Source organism: Carettochelys insculpta, chromosome 2, assembly GCF_033958435.1.
Source record: "Carettochelys insculpta isolate YL-2023 chromosome 2, ASM3395843v1, whole genome shotgun sequence".
NCBI classification, from domain to species: Eukaryota; Metazoa; Chordata; order Testudines; family Carettochelyidae; genus Carettochelys; species Carettochelys insculpta.
In genome coordinates, this window is record NC_134138.1 from 151,477,173 (window position 1) to 151,496,932 (window position 19,760).

Sequence of the window (19,760 nt, forward strand, 5' to 3'; positions counted from 1 at the left end):
CACAACTGAACAACTGCCATCAAGCAGCTGCCGGCCACTGTGTGGTCTTACCTCCTCCTACACACTGGCCCCAAAGAGTGCCAGGGGATAGCCTGCATGCCCCCCAACCTCCCCCACTAGAAGCTGGCTGGCACAGCCCAGCCTGCTCCAGGAAGCAATCAATGGGCAGGATGCGTGATGGCCCCAAGCTGGCCAGCCCCAGGGAGAAGCCAGAGTCAATATAAAAGGATGCATACATTTGCTAGGTAATTAACACATAAGTACAATGATGCATCTGAAACAAGTCTTTAAGATAACTGCTAAATGGTATTTTATTGTCTTCAATAACTAGCTGTTACAGTATTTTAAACAAAAGTTGTCAAGAAATAAATAGCTGAAGATGAAATGTTGAGATCCCACTGATTTGTGTTATTCCAGTGGCTCCATTCCATGTTGTTCCTTGTTTTCAGCCTTCATTCTTCAGATTCTCCAGGCCTACGAATATCATCAATCTTCAAAATCATTCTAACCATCTGAGTAGCCAGAGCAATCTGTTGCTTTTTACCAATTAAGGTTTCTATGACATGTTGTTCCTTCATATCTGTCAAAAGATGGGAAATACTTAGACATTCCCCCCACAGTCTCCAAACTCACCAAATGAAAGACATCTTAAAAGCCCCGAGAGCAGTTCACATTTCAGATTTAAAATTATTGCACCATACAATCATGTCCTTCTACCAAAACTCAGAATTTTATTCTACAGGCATATTATTCTCTTTGTGCCATTCAGAGATCACAGTGAGGTACAGTGAAGAAACACATGTCAATATGAGCAGCTGACTTATTTCTCTGACATTGTACTCTTTGGCCAGTCAAGTGCTCATACTACTACTGAGACATTTCCTTAAACAAAAAGTTTGATTTACATCATAAAAATTGCTTCGAGCTGACAAATTCCCAACTTGGAGTTCAGCATGTTTTTAAGGTTTCTCTATATTCACTAGGACAGCTGACAGTTTTTCTAAACGAGCTGTTAACTGGGATTGATTATTTGTACTTTTTGTGTATTTTCTGACTTTATTTTGAAGAACATATAAAAAAATTTGCATTTAAAAATAAAATACATTAAACATGACTTTCCAATATAGGCTACAAGTTTGTGCAGGTTGGTTGTGAAGCACAAGTAGAAAAAAAACTGTACCAAAAAGAATTAATAAGATACAGTAGGAAAACAATGAATACATACAAAAGCAAAGAAAGGTCTAAGTCAGGCATGTCCAACCTGCTGCCCGCGGGCCGCATGCGGCCCTGGACAGCTAGTAATGCGGCCCCACAAGATCGTAAACTTTTAACATTATTATGTGATTTATATACATTAACTATATTATATATTTTATATGCAGCCCAAGACGATTCCTCTTCACTCAATGCAGCCCAGGCAAGCCAAAAGGTTGGACACCCATGGTCTAAGTCAACTTCTCCACTGAAGTCATTCTGGTAAATTTTGCTTATTTGGTGTAAAATTAAGGCTTTTATTCAAATTCTTCCAATATGAAGAATTACTAACTGTCTGATGTTTCAAGAGTTTGAAGTCAGAAGATCATGTTGCAATAGAAGAATTTTGGTAGATAAGCATTCTTTAAAATAAAGTCAACCATCCAGAAAATCCAAATACTCCCTTAGCAGCTCATTTAGAGAAACTGTCAAGTGGCAACCAAATTTGGAGGACCGAAACATACATTTGGACATTTACTTGTTCATTGCCACCTTAACATTTTTTTACATGTTGTAACAGTTCATACATACAAATGAGTTTAACAGACATTGCAAATCATTCTCTGGGGTTAAATTAAAACAAAAATAAATAGCGGAAATGCTCATCTGAGCAATTAAAAAAAACAAAACAAAACAAAACAAAAAAACCCCCCACACCAGATGGCCTCCTATAGAATCACAGAATCATAGAAGAGTAGGACTGGAAGGGACCTTGAGAGGCCATCGAGTACAGCCCCCCGCCTTCATGGCAGGACCAAGCACTTTCTAGACCATCCCTGAAAGCCACCTATCTAACCTCTTCTAAAATATCTCCAGTGATGGAGATTCTACCACCTCCCTTGGCAATTCGTTCCAGTGTTTGATCACCCTGACAGTTAGCAACTTTTTCCCTAATGTCCAACCTGAACCTCCCCTGCTGCAATTTAAGTCCATTGCCTCTTGTTCTATCCTCGGAGGCAAGGAAGAACAAGTTCTCTCCCTCTGCCTTATGACACCCTTTTAGATACCTGAAAACTGCTATCATGTCCCCCCTCAATCTTCTCTTTTCCAAACTAAACAAGCCCAATTCTTTCAGCCTTTCTTCATAGGTCATGTTCTCTAGACCTTTGATCATTCTCATTGCTCTCCTCTGGACCCTCTCCAATTTCTCCACATCCTTCCTGAACTGTGGTGCTCAGAACTGGACACAATACTCCAGCTGAGGCCTAACCAGCGCAGAGTAGAGCGGGAGAATGACTTCTTGTGTTTTGTTCACAACACACCTGCTAATGCATCCTAGAATCATGTTTGTTTTTTTTTTGCAACAGCATCACACTGTTGACTCATATTTAACTTGTGGTCCACTATAACCCCTAGATCCCCTTCTGCTGTACTCATTCCTAGGCAGTCCTTTCCCATTCTGTATGTGTGACACTGATTGTTCCTTCCTAAGTGGAGCACTTTGCATTTGTCCTTATTAAACTTCATCCTGTTTACCTCAGCCCATTTCTCCAGTTTATCCAGATCCTTTTGAATTATGACCCTATCTTCCAAAGAAGTTGCAACCCCTCCCAGCTTGGTATCATCTGCAAACTTTATAAGTGTACTTTCTATGTCAATATCTAAATCGTTAATGAAGATATTGAACAGAACCAGTCCTAAAACAGACCCCTGCAGAACCCCACTAGTTATACTTTTCCAGCAGGATTGAAAGCCATTAATAACTACTCTCTGGGTACGGTTATCCAGCCAGTTGTTCACCCACCTTATAGTAGCCCCATCTAAGTTGTATCTGAGTAGTTTATTGATAAGTATATTATGTGAGACCGTGTCAAATGCTTTACTGAAGTCTAGGTATATCACATCTACCGCTTCTCCCTTATCCACAAGGCTCGTTATTCTATCAAAGAAAGCTATTAGATTGGTTTGACATGATCTGTTTTTAACAAAACCATGCTGGCTGTTCCCTATCACCTTACCACCTTCCAATTGCTTGCAGATGATTTATTTAATTACCTGCTCCATTATCTTTCCTGGCACTGAAGTTAAGCTGACTGGCCTGTAGTTTCCCGGGTTATTCTTGTTCCCCTTTTTATAAATGGGTACTATATTTGCCCTTTTCCAGTCTTCTGGAATCTCTCCCGTCTCCCATGATTTTCCAAAAATGATTGCTAAAGGCTCAGATACCTCTTCTATCAGCTCCTTGAGGATTCTAGGATGCATTTCATCAGGCCCTGGTGACTTCCAGACATCTAATTTTTCTAAGTAAATTTTAATTTGTTCTTTTCGTATTTCAACTTCTAAACCTACCCCTTTTTCACTAGCATTCTCTATGTCAGTCATTCCTTCAGATTTCTCAGTGAAGACCAAAACAAAGAAATCATTAAACATCTCTGCCATTTCCAAATTCCCTGTTACTGTTTCTCCCTTGTCACTGACCAATGGCCCTACCCTCTCCTTGGTCTTCCTCTTGTTACTAATGTATTTGTAAAAAGCCTTCTTGTTTCCCTTTATGCTTGTAGCTAGCCTGAGCTCATTTTGTGCCTTAGCCTTTCTAATCTTGCTCCTGCATGCTCGTGTTGTTTGCCTATACTCATCCTTTGTAATTTGTCCTAGTTTCCATTTCTTATACGATTCCTTTTTTAGTTTGAGATCATGCAAGATCTCCTGGTTAAGCCAAGGCAGTCTTTTGCCATGTTTTCTATCTATCTTTCCTACGCAGCGGGATAGCTTGCTTTTGGGCCTTTAATAATAATGTCCCTTTGAAAAACTGCCAACTCTGATTCAAAGATATTAACATATTGTAAAATTCACAAATAATTTCTTGGATTAAGTTGAGTAATTTTCTATGTGATCACCTATAGCATACATGGATTACTGCTTTCAACCTTGAAGGCAAAAAGGTTACTTTCTAGTATTTTTTTAAAAACTATGTGATGTTATCCATTTATTTACAAAATGAGTAACTTATAGAACATTCAGAGTGATCTTAAACAAGAGACCCCAGATTCTCTTTTTTAACTTCCCACCCTTCAACATTCCCATCTCTTTTCTCTCTAGCATGATTTTTAACCTCAGAGAAAAGAATACAGCTTCCACAAGCCTGTGACAGACTCCTGTAAGTCATACTGACTTGAGTTCTTTATGTAAAAAATTAAGTATTTTCATCACAAAGATGTGAACTAGGCAAAGAAAATTACACAGTAAAATTTTGTATGGATAAATGTGCCAGTGCCATCTTACGAAGGATTTCCAACTGTGCCTTAAACTCACCTTTTCAAGTTACTACTTTTGTCTCTGAAAGATGTGTCTTAATTAGGAAAATTGTGCAGGGGACACTACTGTAGCAAGATGTAGTTGCATGGATTCTGGCAATAAAGGCATGGCTGAGCCAGGAAGGGTACATACTTACCTGTTTCAGGTGGGTTTGTACTCAGAATAGCTCAGGACTGTTGCCAGGGCAGCTGCCCCACCTATACTGCTATTTAGGCTCCTGCTAGCTGTGATCAAGCTATCACAACCATACTTAACTGAGCATGGAATCACAGTCCTAACTCGTAGTGCAGACCTAGCTCTGGTCTTAGCATAAAATACTTAACACTGGGTACTTTTCTTTTCACAATGCTATTTAAAATTTTTTTTGAACTATGACATTGCTCTGGGGGAAAAAAAAAAAAAATCACTATTCTTACACTATTCTGTACAAAAGCATTCTTGGGTCCAATGCTCAAAATGCTCTACAATGAAGACCATAAAAATGCTCAATTCTGTTATAGTAGCCCAAACTAGACATTTAATGTGATAAATTGCACTATTTTCTTAGAGAAAAGAGAAAAATTCCTACACAAATATTTTAAGGAAAAAAAAATGAATGAAGAAAAAGATAGAACTAGAGAGTCTTCTGTACTACGATACAAGCGTTAAGCCATTATAAAATTACTAGAAAAATTAGCAACCAGGTAAGTTTAATAAATAGCTGCAAGCAAGAACTTCACTATACATCGTAATCACATACAATTTAACAGTGTTTCCCAAACCTTGGTATGTGAAAGGATTTCAAAAAGCACACAGCAGAAAATAAATTACTAAAAATCAGGAGATAAGCATTGGGACTGAACTGGGTAAGTGGGTATGCAGACAAGGCCGAAATCCTGAAAGAGGTATGTGAATTTAAGTTTTGGAAACACTGCAATAGAGATAAATGAAAATTCTCTGTAGGGCAAGGTCAACAAAGCTTTTACAAAGACTTCCTACATTTGTTGAGAAATGCCTTCGCATTAGCTCCTCTCTACAATATTCACAGTATATTAAGGATTTCTTACCATTTGTTCCTTTATGCAAACAATCGATTCCAAGAGCAGGATTGTTTTCTTTCACTTGCCTAGCTCGCACTTCAGTCATAGTCTGTATGGGGTTCATTCCACTGTTTTCAGAAAGTGCGATGGGAATGACTTCCAGGGCATCAGCAAAAGCCCTCATGGCGTACTGTTCCAAAGAAGGGCACTAGGAGAGTACATTTTTACATTAGACTACTGGCAAAACGAGGTTACCACACACAAATACTAAGAGAATTTATCCATATATTAGAAATGCAAGCGTTCCTTTAAAACACGGCTTATCCTGCTCATCTCTGTTTCTGTAGGGCAACAAGTACTCATCCTACCTCATTCTTAAGGATGGCTTACTACACAGAAAGCCAGCCACATAAATTTCACTGTAATTCACATGACTGTGTTAAATTAAAGTCACCCTAGCTCATATTTCAGAGACAATTTCAATATTGCAAAAAGAACCTCACTAAAAACAATTCATCAGTCTGAAAAGGCAGCTAGCAACCCAATGGACAACTTCACAGTATCCACAAAATAGTTATTTAAACACAACAGCTTTTCTTCTTCTACATAGCATCAGAAGAAATTACTATGTGCAAAATTAGACAAATGCAACACTGTGCATAAGTGAAAACATGCAATTCTTTTACACTTGTTTTGCAGTTACATATATTTTGATGATGTTTTCCGTGAGTGGGAAAGTGAACAAAAAATTTTTTTCACCTTATCTGCTGCTTCACTAACAGCCAAAGCACAAGAGATCTCAGCAGCGCCTCCTCCATACACAATGCGGTTATCACGAACCAGGTTCCGGATTACACACAATGCATCATGAAGAGATCGTTTTGCTTCTTCAATAATCTTGAATTTTAGAATATAACAAGTTATGTACAATATGCAAAGTTCATATAGTGCCCAAACTCTTCCTTCACCAAGGCTTCCTAACACAGAATTAGAAGCATCATAACCCCAAGTAATATCTGAACAGAAAGCTATTGTTGTAATCACCTAAAATTTTAACAGACTGTTTTCACAGAACTCTACATTTTGAAATAATCAGCTTTTCAATACTTGAAAAATCTTTAAAATGTGCTTGTGTAATTTCTAATCCTTCACCCGGATGACTAAATCTCTTTTTGAGTAAGAGTATTTCTAGGAAAAAAAATATGGTTCATACTTCAGAAAACCCACTTTATCACTTGATTTTAAAAAAAACCCAAAAAAACAAAAAACAGTTTAGCAAACTTCAAAACAGTTCTCTAACGATTACAAGTCTGTTTTTAACTCTGTATTTGTACTCTCTCAGTTGTTCCCTCTTTCTCAAGTCCTATTTGGAGCCAAAAACATAAGTGCCAAGAAGAAAAGAGCAAAACACTATATGTGAAATTGATCTAATGCAAAGTTCTGACATTCTGTTCCTCTGCACAGGACTATGCATTTCTTATTTAGAAGTCAAGCCACTACTTACAGATGAATAGATACATACTGCCGTGTGAAAGGGGTAAGGGCCCAATCATCCATATTAGTCAATATAATTCTTCACGTGGGCAGTCCATTAAAACAGACTAGTCACAAGAGTAAAATTACTTGCAGTACATGATAACAAGAGATAGTTTTACTCAACAAAACTGTGAATCTAGCAGTACTTTGCACAAGTTGGTATTCTTAACAGGCAATCACGTCAGGCTGTCCCAGTCAAGTGGACTCCTGAGTTGTTCACTCTCCCTTGCCAAAATAAGACAATGTGATAGTGAAGCTTCTCTTGGATGCACATCCTGATATTGCAAGCTGATAAAAATTAGCAGAAGACAGAAACTCATTTACATATTGAGAATCTCACCATCTTATTTCCTCCTCTAATGAAAATGGTCACAGCTCTGGAATTCTGACATTGCTCGATGACAAGCATTTTATCCTTTGTTGTTCCAAATGAGATCTCCCTGACAATGCCAGCAAAGCCTAGTTTCTCAGGCGTGAGTTCGCAGAAACGAGGAACGATGCGCCCTCCAGTTGCTATAGCAATCAACTAAACGTAAAAACAAAAACAAAACAAAAACTGAAGTAATTTTGTAAAGAATTTTTTCTTCAGGGGTTGTTTTTTATTTGTTGGACATAGGTGGAAGTAGGCCAACTTATGGCCTAAACTTTGGAATGGTTACTTCCTCTTCTTCAGAGCGTATCAGAGAAAAAGTTGCTTCTGCAGAGCAAGGAATGAAATTTAAAATGTGGAGTCTTAGATTACCTTTCTATTACCCATGACATAGTGGGCCAGTCTGTATTACACCTAGGTCCCACAGCCCTCCAGGGACATCAGCTGGAGAATCCTCCACAGCACAGCAAGCACGGGTGTGCACTTGGCACGGTTCACCCGTCCCCAACACTTGTTCCTTCTGTGATGTGAGGGAGAACCTGATGCACATCTATCTTGAGTTCTCCAGCCTACAGCCCTTCTTCCAACTCCTCCAGAACCTCCTGTTGAGGTTCTGGCTGCATTTCTCCCCATACTTACTGGTCCTTTTACTTCTCATCCGTGGCCCCACAACGTCACATGAACTCCTCATCAGCCTTCTCCTGGCTATGGCCAAGAGGACCATTTATAGGACCAGGGAGAGGAAGCTGGTGTTGGGGGGTGGGGATGGGGACCAACACCAGGTCTGTGGGGCCTACTTTTGTTCCTTGCTCTGTTCACATATCCAGGCAGAGTTCCTCTGGGCAGTATCCATGGCTCCCTCAATGGCTTTGGGGAACAGTGGGTGTTGTCTGGGGTTCTCTGCTTGGTGTCCTCTTCTGATTCCCTCATTTTGGCCCTATGACCCCCACACCTGTCCCTGATTTTCTTTTTGGTTGCCCCCATACTTATTTGGAATTCTGTGTTTAGTGGATCCCCACCCATAAGGGGCATCTTGTAGTTCTTGCCCAATATGACTCATCACATTTTTGTAGATCAGTTTTAACTACCATCCTTGGAACGTTATTTGTACTGGGATAGTGTTTAGAGGATTCAATTATCCATCACGGCTCCATTCACAACGGTTCCTTCTCACAAGTGCTACTGTACAGCCAGTACGTGAGACTCACGTATATTAGTTGTGCTGCACTTCTCTGAAAAGCCAGAGTTTACAAGGTGATTGTGTGTTAGTTCCTTTCTCAACTAGTCACAGCAGATGCTAAATGAAGTTTGTGAGAAGTTTACTTACTTCTATTTCAGGCCCACCAACCCAACGAACAGCAGGTAGTTCATTTTGAAGCAGTAAGTGATTGGCCTCGTCATCAAAACCCCACTGGCAAATAGCTAGGTTTGCACCAGTGTCTTTAATCTGAAAAGAATTCCAATATATGGAGCTAAGTTAAAAGAAATACAGTGTATTTAATTTGAACTCACATGTAACCAAAATGGATGCAAAGGATGACCTCTAAGGATACTAACCATAAAAAAGACTTTCCAATTGCAATTTGTTCATTAATTACAGGATTTTTTGAATAGTTTGTCATTTAGTTATACATACTTTTTAAAGACTGCATGAAAACAGGACACCTTTTTATGAGACTACTAGTCAACTCATACACAAAAACCAAAATATTTCACTCTTGTATAAACCAGGGAAAAAATCATCACAGATAAGTATATTTAAAACCTCTTACCTGTTTGACCATCTCTTCAAATTTCTCTTTTTCGTATTTCTGCAGTGCCTTGTAATCTTCCACGGACGTCACATCAAGCTTATGCTTGGTTTTAGGCTTAGGAGGCTCAAATGGACAAGTGAGAATGGCCATTTTAGCATCTTTAACCTCCTATACGTTCAAACAAAGATTAAGATTAATTATTTTTACATCAATAATACCTGCACTTCCCACCTCCGCCCTACTTCCTCTCAACACCACATTAATGAATAAATTTTTCTTAAATTCTGGGAAAGAAAAAAGTCTACTATAAAATACTATAGAACCCCAATTATTCAACTTTTGGTTATCCAACTCTATTGGTTTTCCTATTCAATTTTATTCAACATGCTCTGCCACCCCATAGGAACGGTCCCATTCCCAGAGTCCTGTAGCAACAGGCCTGTGTCCACTGGCCCCTCATTATCTGACATCTCCAATTATCTGACCATCCGTCTGTTTCATTTATGTTGGATAATCAGGGTTCTACTGTACATGAAAGGTGCTCAAATACAGCAGCTAGAGGGGCAAACAATGTTCCTTGATGGCTTAAATAAAGCCTACCAGACAGACACCACCAGGAAAGACTCACTCACTTTAGGCATCTGTGGATGGCTGAAATCTTTATCCACAATCACTCCTTTGACCAACTGGGTATCTTCCAGTCTCCCTCCCACTTTGCCTTGTACTTTGATTAGCTCAAAATCAACATCTTTGCGCTCCATATCAGCCACTGTCAGTACAGCATTTACAGCAATTTCTGCCATTTGTCTGTTGCAACGATTAATTCTAAATTTAAGCAAAATGTAGTGAAGTTAATAAAAATTGTTCAAAAGCCTCCACCCATTTCCCTGGAGAACAACAACAAACTTTGTTTGAGCTTTAAATGTTTGTTCATTGCAGGAAGATAGGATGAGAAAAAGGAAGGTAAACTACAAAATAAGAGAAAAGGAATTTAGTTTGTTTGCCTGTGTGGTAGAGATGGACATCTCTTCTTGGATACATCTTACCCAGAGGCAGATTTAAGTTCACACGCTTAACTCATTACAAATGGGTAACAACTAGAGAGGGACCTACAGGCTGCATTCCAAACATGCATGATACATATGAGAAAGGACCTCTTTTAATGCCACTGTATATACTTGGTATACAGCATCCATGAGAGACAACCATTTGGTCCATATGTAGATTTTGACAAGGAGCAAATGTCGCAGAGCTAATTGGAAAAAAAAAAATTAAACTTCGTTTTTAGTATCATTGTTCAACTTGCTGTTTAACTGAGAATGAACAAAATGGTACTGTTCAGAGTTACAATTAATTCAAGAATCGTTAGCTTGTTCTTTGTTCCACAAGGAAAAGGATGGAACAACAGGACTACTTTTGTTTTAAAGCATCTGCCAGCCCAGGGAAAAAAGATCAAGTCATATCTACGACCTCCTAGAGAACTGAGAAAAAACAGACAAACTGTCATTCTATTTGTTGAATACTTGTTGATGCATCATGATGGGTTAATTTATACTGTGTTTCTTAATTAGTGTATCATTTCCAGCACCTTCAAAGTTAAATATTCTCTCTCACGTTCTTAAAACTCGCAGGCTGTGGCCACACTTGGCCAAAACTTTGAAATGGCCATTTCGAAGATTACTAATGAGGCGCTGAATTGAATATTCAGCGCCTCATTAGCATTAGGACGCTTCTAGCCATGGCACTTCAAAAGCGCTGCTTTTGAAAGCACGTGGCTTGGCGCAGCTACATGGGGGTCCTTTTTGAAAAGGAACAAGGGGATTTCGAAAGGAGCGGGGTCCTTTCGAAAAGGACCCCCATGTAGCCACGCCAAGCTGCGTGCTTTTGAAGTGCCATGGCCAGAAGCGTCCTAATGGTAATGAAGAACTGAATATTCAATTCAGCGCCTCATTAATTAGCAATCTTCGAAATGGCCATTTCAAAGTTTTGGCCAGATGTGGCCACAGCCTAATCATTATCAATATATATTAAATGTAAAGAAAAAATGAAAAACTAATGTCAGACATGGGCCGCAAATCTGAAAAATCTGAGAGACTCTTACCCAAAATGCATGCACCACTTTGGGCTTGTCTGTTGATAAAAGAGGAAAATCATATTACACCATCAAATCATTAAAGAGCTACACTTAATTGATTAACCCATGATGATTATCACACTACCTAACAGCAGTTCCTTAACAGATTAATAAAATTAAAGGTGTAAGACACAACTATGAGAATATTAGCTATTTATCTCATGTGAAATGCATCTAATGTAATGGTTTACTTTAAGAAAAGATCACATTTTAAAAGTGAGGGGAAACAGCCACACAGAAATATACGAAGGGAGATAGGAAACGTGGCAGTGGAAAAGAAAGGAATTAGGCATATAGCATAACAGGAATTTCTATTGCAGCTGTTTGTCATGTCATCAAATCTGTAAAAAGATAAAATAATAGCTTAATAATACCTCTTCCTACACTTGCTGCATCAGTGAGTCACAGCAAAAATTTTAACAAGTAATAAAAATAAAAAGTGAATTTTAATTTTGAACAATAAGTTCATCAAGCAATGCAATAAACTTTATATTCCACCTAAAAAGTCAAACTGTCAAGGATTTTCCCCAAAAAGCTCTCAAGTACAAAACTACATTAGGTTTTTCCAGTATAAACTTACACTTTAGACCCGAGAGTTGTCTTTGCAGTCTGGATTAGAGGTTCACTGTTTTGTGGATCAACTGGAAAACTGTCACTGATTTTGTCTAGATTCTCAATGGCAATGTGTGCAGCCTGCTCATAACCATCTGCTATTCTCATAGGATGAATACCACGATCTAACAACTGCTCAGCCTGCTCCAATAACGCACCAGCCAGAACTATAAAACAAAAACAAGAATTTACTTTGTTCCATCAACTTACTAAGTTATTTGACCTTGCAGTAAGTTGTTAGGACACAGAAAGTGTATTCAACAGATGTGCCCTTACACTACATCAGACACAATTTTCTAAAGTGGATCAACAGCTGCTGACCAATCTTCGCAAGGTAACTATTCCAAATACTTCTTTTTCTTGAAGAGTTAAGATGAATTGGAAGATATGTTTTAAGATATGTAAGAAAATAACTACATGGATGCCTTAAATACAAGGGCTGGAGTGTAAATATTGCCTGCAAATTTAGCCCACCCCTCTAAAAAACAAACAAACAAACAACCCCACCTCTCCCCCAGTTAATGTTCCTTCTAAATTTGTCCAGCCCTGTGTGGAATAAATTTTGTTATGTGCGCCATCCATAGAAACACAGACTGCTGGCTGTGGTCATTCCGCTAATCAGCTAGGCAGCATTTCAATTTCTCCTGGGTGGCTGCCCAAATGTACAGCTTACAGCCCCACCATCCTTCTGACAGAGAGTCAGCAGTAAAGAAGCTGCGAGAGGATTAAAATACTAGCTACTTTACTAAATTTGTTTGAAATGCTAATTGTTCACGTAGGGCCAAACACTTTGAAATTTTTAGATAACCTGATTTCAAACGTAACAGATTGGAGATGTCTCTTACCAACAACTCCTGTTGTTCCATCCCCAATCTCATCATCCTGTGATTTAGACAACTCTACCATAAGTTTAGCTATCTGATGATCCACATCCATCATACTCAGAATGGTGGCCCCATCATTCGTGACAGTCACTTCACCATCCTTGTCCACCATCATTTTATCAAGACCTAAATTTGTTTGAAATGCTAATTGTTCACGTAGGGCCAAACACTTTGAAATTTTTAGATAACCTGATTTCAAACGTAACAGATTGGAGATGTCTCTTACCAACAACTCCTGTTGTTCCATCCCCAATCTCATCATCCTGTGATTTAGACAACTCTACCATAAGTTTAGCTATCTGATGATCCACATCCATCATACTCAGAATGGTGGCCCCATCATTCGTGACAGTCACTTCACCATCCTTGTCCACCATCATTTTATCAAGACCTAAAACAAGTGTTCAAAAAGTATACAAATTATAAATTATCAAAGCCGCCTTACCTCCCCTCCTGCCGCCACTCCCCAAAATTAATCTTACATTATTATACTTACCATTGGGCCCCAGTGATGTTCTCAGTGTATTTGCCACAGCCTTTGCTGCCATTATGTGAGACTATGAAACAAATATAAAACAAGAAAACAGAGTCATTATGACACATCCTTAAAAATGTAATGCTTTGTTAATAACACTATGGAAATAAATTATGCAAAATAATGTCTTTTGATTCTAATTGTTTGTAGGTACATTTGTGTGTCAGAGAAAATTAGGTGTCAGTATTTTCAGGCTCATTTTTCAGTCAGTAGCAATATCCTTCCAAATATGAATAAAACTGGCACTGATAACGAAAAAAGCAAACAACCACCCCCCATCTCTTTTACGTTAATTAGAGGGGAGATACAAAACAACAACTGCTACAAATGATTTTGCTATATTTTAAGTAGAAGTTAAACTAACTGAAAATATACTCCAAGAGAGGCAAGCTAACTTTTTATGTTGGGCCCCACTTTTTATCCCTGCAATTAGCAGGGCCCCACAATTTGTCTAATGTAATCCAAACTGAAGGAAATGGCAGTCACATTTATATAAAAAAAAATCCACAAACCTTTTGGCATGTGTAAGAGAACAAGTATGCAGAATGCAAAATCTTTATTAACTGGTTTACACATATGAATACACACAAATAGGAACAGTAACGTATTTCAACATTTTTAGTGAGATAGATGAGCCCAAGACCTAGCAGCTGACCATGCTGCGCCCGCCCCTTACAAAATTTCACTCCCCTGATGGCCCAACCCCACTTTGCTCACTCCCGCTCTATTACATGCCTACAATATGCAAATTCTACATGTTGCTACCATGTAACTGATATACCACAGCTTTTCTTTCCGCCCTCCCTCTAGCACAGGTGTGAGTAATAATTTTCAAAGGAGGAGCCACTCCCATGAATTGCATTAAGCTGTTAGAGGCCAGCTCTAGGGCCTCAAAAGTGTCCTGGCTTTGGGAGGAAGAGGTGAGATGCTATAGAGTGGGTGAAAGAGACAGAGACTTCATGACACAGATCGCGCAAGTATGTGACACACAGACTGTGAGAACATGTGGCACAAATCAGGTGTATGCTGGTTGCTCCCATGTAAGCGTCTGAGAGATGCTGTGCACTGTCTCCTCAAGACAAGAAAAGATGTCCTGTTCTGTTGTCTCCTCTCTCCCCCACTCTGCTGAGATGGGCTAAATTGTTTGGGGGGTGGGGAGGGAGGGGAGAAAAGTGTGTGTAAATGTGTGAGAAGAGAGAGAGAGCAAGCACCTGTGACCTGGCTGCTGGAGAAATCTCAAACAGTGAACTGCCTCTTAAGACAGGCACTCCTCTCAGATCTAGTCTACACCATGCAGCACCATACTTACCAGTGGTGCCTTTTGCATGGTAAGGTTGGAGGGGGCTGCACTCCTTTTGACACTGGCTACACTTCTCATTTTGGTGGAGTACGGGTGTTGACAGGAGAGGGCTGGGTGATCAATTTATTGCATCTAAGCAGAGATGATAAATCTCTGGGTGGGTTGACTGCTACAATGTTGATCCCTGGCACAATGTAGACAGACACTCACCATATTTCAGACTGGTGCATCTTCATCATGTATCCCCCTCCCTGACCCCTACTCTGCAGAAATGGGGTGCTGGTTAGGGGTACACCCTGACTTTAGCACTCATACCCTGTCTCCCCTATCTCCTCCACACAGCTAGCAAGAGGGCCCTGGGAGCAGCTCAGCTGCAGAATGGTGTAAGGGGTGCAGGGACAGCTGAACACCCCTTGCCAGTTCTACAATAGGCATGTTCTGTTGATCTGCTGAACAGGCCAGAAGGAAATGCTGGGAGGGCTAGATGTTGCCCACCCTTGCACTAGCAGATGCATTAAAGGCATCAGAAAATACCAATGCCTTGCCTGTGAACACAAGCTCTTTCATCAAAAAGTGAAGAAATGGGAGAGACTTTCACCAGATAAAAGACTATCGACATTCAGTCAATTCTTTAAAAATGTCTTCGACTTTTGACCTACCACTGCACTTCTAATATAACCAAACTGCTCAGATTATACATAAGGATACATGAAGAGTATCCCACCTCTGCTGGCGCAAAACACCAAAAATCCCAGGTTTTTAAAATCATGTTTTTTTCTCTTTCAGCAATGAAACAAATTAATTATTATAATGCAATATTTATTATTTGCATTGCCAAAGTTCATAGGCGCCCTAATAATATATAGGCATGGAACAAAAGGTGATCTAGCACAATCATCTGTAACTTAAGGACTAGTCTACTCTGAAAACTTTGCCCTAAAGATGTAGCTATGCCAACCCAACTCTCAAAATGTAGGTGGTACTAGGTTGATGGAACAATTTCTCACCTCTCAAGAAAGTAAATTATGATAGGAGAACCGTTCTTGTCACTATACAGTGTGTGTATGCTGAAGCACTAAGAGGTACCACTGTATTTTAAGCATAGACATACCCTAAGCATGAGACGAGCTCATGTGAATATAGGTAGGCAGACAAGGGAGTACAAATAAACAAGACAACATGGGTCATTGTGAAAAGCTATGATCTCAGCACACCATCTGTGCACAATTTCTTAACCAACATGACAAAATTTCAGGGCATGGCTATATCGTGTTTAAGTTTAGACTACTGGGCATGAGAGTTCCGGTGCACTGAAGAGCTACACTATAACGGTCTCACTTAGACATAGCTGACATTAACTAAAAGTTATTTAAGTAATATATAATGTTTACAGGACTAGGTTAATGTGAACTGGGTATGTTTCAGTTTACGCTACCAGCATCTATACTGGGTAGTTAAGTGCAATGCTATAATTAGAGATGTAACAATGTAACCAATAAGCTTGATTGTTATTGGTTTCTGTTAACAGTTCAACTTCACCTGTGGTCAAGGCTACCAGCACACTGGTAGGAACCCTGGGCACACTGAAATGCTGGGATTACAGCTGGCAGTGGGGACCTCAGGTACACCAGGATGGTAGGCTGGGCAACTTGGACCCAGATGCAATGTGCATTACTTTACATTTATCCACGTTAAATTTCACTTGCCATTTTGTTGCCCAATCACTCAGTTTTGTGAGATCTTTTTGAAGTTCTTCACAGTCGGCTTTAGTCTTAACTATCCTGAGTAATTTAGTATTTTCTGCAAATTTTACCACCTCACAATTTACCCCTTTATCCAGATCATTTATGAATAAGTTGAATAGGACTGCTCCGAGGACTGACCCTTGGGGAACACCACTACTTGCCCTCTCCATTCTGAAAATTTACCATTTATTCCTACACTTTGTTTCCTGACTTTTAGCCAATTCTGTCCATGAAAGGATCTTCCCTCTTATCCCATGACAACTTAATTTATGTAAAAGCCTTTGGTGAGGGACTTTGTCAAAGGCTTTCTGAAATCTAAGTATACTATATCTAGTGCATCCCCCTTGTCCACGTTTGCCAATCCCTTCAAAGAACTCTAATAGATTAGTATGATATGATTTCCCACTACAGAAACCATGCTAACTTTTGCCCAACAAATTATGTTTTTCTATGTGTCTGACAATTTTACTCTTTACCATGGTTTCAACTAGTTTGCCCAGTACTGACGTTAGACTTACTGGTCTGTAGTTGTCGGGATCACCTCTAGAGCTGTTTTTAAATATTGGTGTTACGTTAAATGATCTTCCAGTCACAGAGTACAGAAGATGATTTAAAGCTGATAGGTTATAAGCCACAGTTAATAGTTCTGCAATTTCACATCTGAGTTCGTTCAGAACTCTTGGGTGAATGCCATCTGGTCACAGTGACTTGTACTGTTAAGTTTGTCAACTAGTTCCCAAACCTCCTCTAATGGCAACTCAATCTTGGAAAATTCCTCAGATTTGTCACCTACAAAGGACAACTCAGGTTTGGGAATCTCCCTAATACCCTCAGCTGTGAAGACTGAAATAAAGAATACTTTTAGTTTCTTCACAATGACTTTATCATCTCTGAGTGCTCCTTTTCTCATCTCCATCCTCTAGAGCCCACCCCACAACCCTGCTGTTTAGTAGGCTTCGTGTTTCTGATGTACTTACAATTTTTTTTCGTTATTGCTTTTTGAGTTTTTTGCTACCTGTTCTTCAAACTCCTTTTTGGCTTTTCTTATCACATTTTTACACTTAATTTGGCAATGTTTATCCTCCTTTCTATTTTCCTCATTAGGATTTGATTTCCACTTTTTAAAAGATGCCTTTTTATCTCCCACTGCTTCTTTTACATGGTTGTGAAGGCACAGTGGCTCTTTTTTGGGTGTCTTACTAGGATTTTAATTTGGGGTATACATTTTAGGTGGGCCTCTATTACTATGTCTTTGAAAAATTTTCCATGCAGCTTTCAGGTATTTTACTTTAGTTACTGTACCATTTAATTTCTATTTAACTTACCTCCTCATTCTAACACAGTTTCCTCTTTCTGAAATTAAATGTCACGCTGTTGGACTACTGAGATGTTTTTCCCACCATAGAAATGTTAAATGTTGTTATATTATGGTTACCATTTCCAAGCAGTCATGTTATAGTTACCTCTTGGACCAGATCCTGCACTCCTCCACTCAGAACTAAATCAAGAATTGCTTCTCCCCTTGTTGGTTCCCGTACTAGCTGCTCCAAGGAGAGTCACTTAAGATAGCAAGAAATTTTATCTCTGCATCTTGTCCTGAGGTGACATGTACCCAGTCAATAAGGGGATAACTGAAATCTCCTACAATTAATGGCATTTTTAATTTTGATTGCTCCTCTAATATCCCTTATAATTTCATAATCACTATCACTGTCCTTGTCAGGTGGTCCGTAATACCGTTATAATCTTATTTGAGCATGGATTTTTTACTTCAATGGAGTCTTCATTTTCTTTCACACATTGTGTTACTCCACCTGCATGACCTGTTTTGTCTTTCCAATACATTTTGTACCTCAGTACGACTGCATCCTGTTCATTGCCCTCATTCCACCAGGTTTCTGTGATGCCTGTTATTTCAATACACTCTTCTAATATAAGGCATTCTAGTTCACCTATCTTATATTTAGACTTTTAGCATTTGCATACTAGTACTTTAAACACTTGTTACTATTTATTGGTCTGCCCTTTCCTGATGTGTTAGATTCTTCTTCATGTGACGCACGGCCATTTTATTTGTACATGTGGAAGAAACCGATTATCCGGCATAAGATGTAAGGGAAATGAGAAGGGTGCAGGTTCCCTGTGAACTCCTCCTCTAAAAAATTGAAAGGTAGGTGGTGAGGAAGATCCTCCAAAGGACAGGCTGAAGGAGCACTTAGAGAGAGAGAGGAGAAACAAGAGAAAACAGAAACTGGAATGCAAAAGAATGACAGAATATTAAGAAAAGGATGTGGTTAACTGTACTTAAAGAAATTGACAGACCATGGAATCCTAGGGCCTGAAGGGACGGGAAGTCATCAAGTCCTGCTCTCAAAGAAAATGAGACTAGGATCTTGGTTTTGAGCTGTGAGATCATTAGAGTCTTGATGTGTTTTAATTTACACACACAGCAGAGGAACTCACTCCGGAAAACATGAGTTTTCAACAATGTGTTTGTTGTGGTTAAAAATGGAAGGGGAAATAAGACAATAACAGGGATAGAGGACTCAGGAAAAAGAAACTAAAAATGCTGTTTGCCCTGGGGGGACAAAAACCTGGTTCAGTGTGTATGGGGAAAGAGGCAGAGTAATGTCGGCTTAGTGCAGTGGGCCTCATTCTCTGGCCACATGTGGCCCAAATGTGCTCTCCATGCCCTGGAGAGCCCAGAGTCACCCCAGGAAGCTCTGGGGGCAGCAGTCAAACTGAGGTTCGGAGTCCTGGCTGGCCTCATGGGGTGCGGAGTTCCAGGGCCGGGTCTGCTCCTCAGCTCAATGAGCGCTGAGGGTCTGAACCAAGCCCCGGGCCCCTGGGCGCGCTGCCACGGACGCGACTTCATCAAAGGGCACTGCGGCCCAACTGAGGGCGGCCTACCAGCTCCAAACTCACCTGGTCCGACCCACATCGCGGAGAGCGGCACAAAAGTCCGGCGGCCCCAGACCCTAAGGGGAAAGTGGGGGGGCAGAGACCAATGCATGGGGGGCGGGGGCGCGCTCTAGTCCCGGGGTGGGGGAGGGGACCACATGGAGCCGGCAGCTCCCCAGCGACGCACGCGCAGTTACCTTGAGGGCCTCCAGCCCCATGAGGCGGCTCTTGCGATCTTGGTCCTTGAGGATCAGGAAGGGCCGCCCGTACTCATCGAACGCGAGAGTCCCCATCGCCGACATGGTCCCGCCACAACCTGAGCCGCGCTCACAGACCCTCCTACCCCAACCGACCCAGCACCGGCCGCCGCTCCCTGCGCCCGACGGGTCAGCGCCGACGTCACCCCGCGTCACACATGCGCAGTAGGCTACCATAGGAAGGATTTCTCATCTGGGATCAAT

The 19,760-nt window shown here is 40.2% G+C and overlaps 1 protein-coding gene across 2 annotated transcripts; it reads right to left on the minus strand.

Annotated features, from left to right (window-relative positions):
* Positions 1–292: 292 nt before the first annotated feature.
* Positions 293–19,689, minus strand: CCT5 (chaperonin containing TCP1 subunit 5). 2 transcript variants are annotated; one of them, XM_074987849.1, is made up of 11 exons: positions 19,497–19,689; positions 13,315–13,375; positions 13,045–13,209; positions 11,903–12,101; positions 9,821–10,013; positions 9,207–9,356; positions 8,762–8,881; positions 7,405–7,590; positions 6,288–6,425; positions 5,556–5,736; positions 293–580 (listed from the first exon to the last, which is right to left on the minus strand). In XM_074987849.1, exons 1-11 carry the CDS (start codon positions 19,599–19,601, stop codon positions 453–455), a joined length of 1,626 nt encoding a protein of 541 aa, XP_074843950.1. In that variant the 5' UTR covers positions 19,602–19,689; the 3' UTR covers positions 293–452. The 2 variants fall into 2 exon arrangements, with proteins under 2 accessions (XP_074843950.1, XP_074843948.1); XM_074987847.1 differs by lacking the exons at positions 13,045–13,209; positions 13,315–13,375; positions 19,497–19,689 and adding an exon at positions 12,780–12,939.
* Between the last annotated feature and the right edge of the window lie 71 nt (positions 19,690–19,760).

What these genes read in the sequence shown, in the direction of transcription:
- CCT5 (XM_074987849.1), bottom strand. Translation starts at nt 19,601, where the DNA reads ATGTCGGCGATGGGGACTCTCGCGTTCGATGAGTACGGGCGGCCCTTC. An exon ending in GCCATCCACAGATGCCTAAA is followed by an intron (nt 9,357 to 9,820) that starts GTGAGTGAGTCT and finishes TTGAACGTATAG; the next exon opens with GAGGTTAAAGATGCTAAAAT. An exon ending in TTTGCATAAAGGAACAAATG is followed by an intron (nt 581 to 5,555) that starts GTAAGAAATCCT and finishes ATCTTTTGACAG; the next exon opens with ATATGAAGGAACAACATGTC.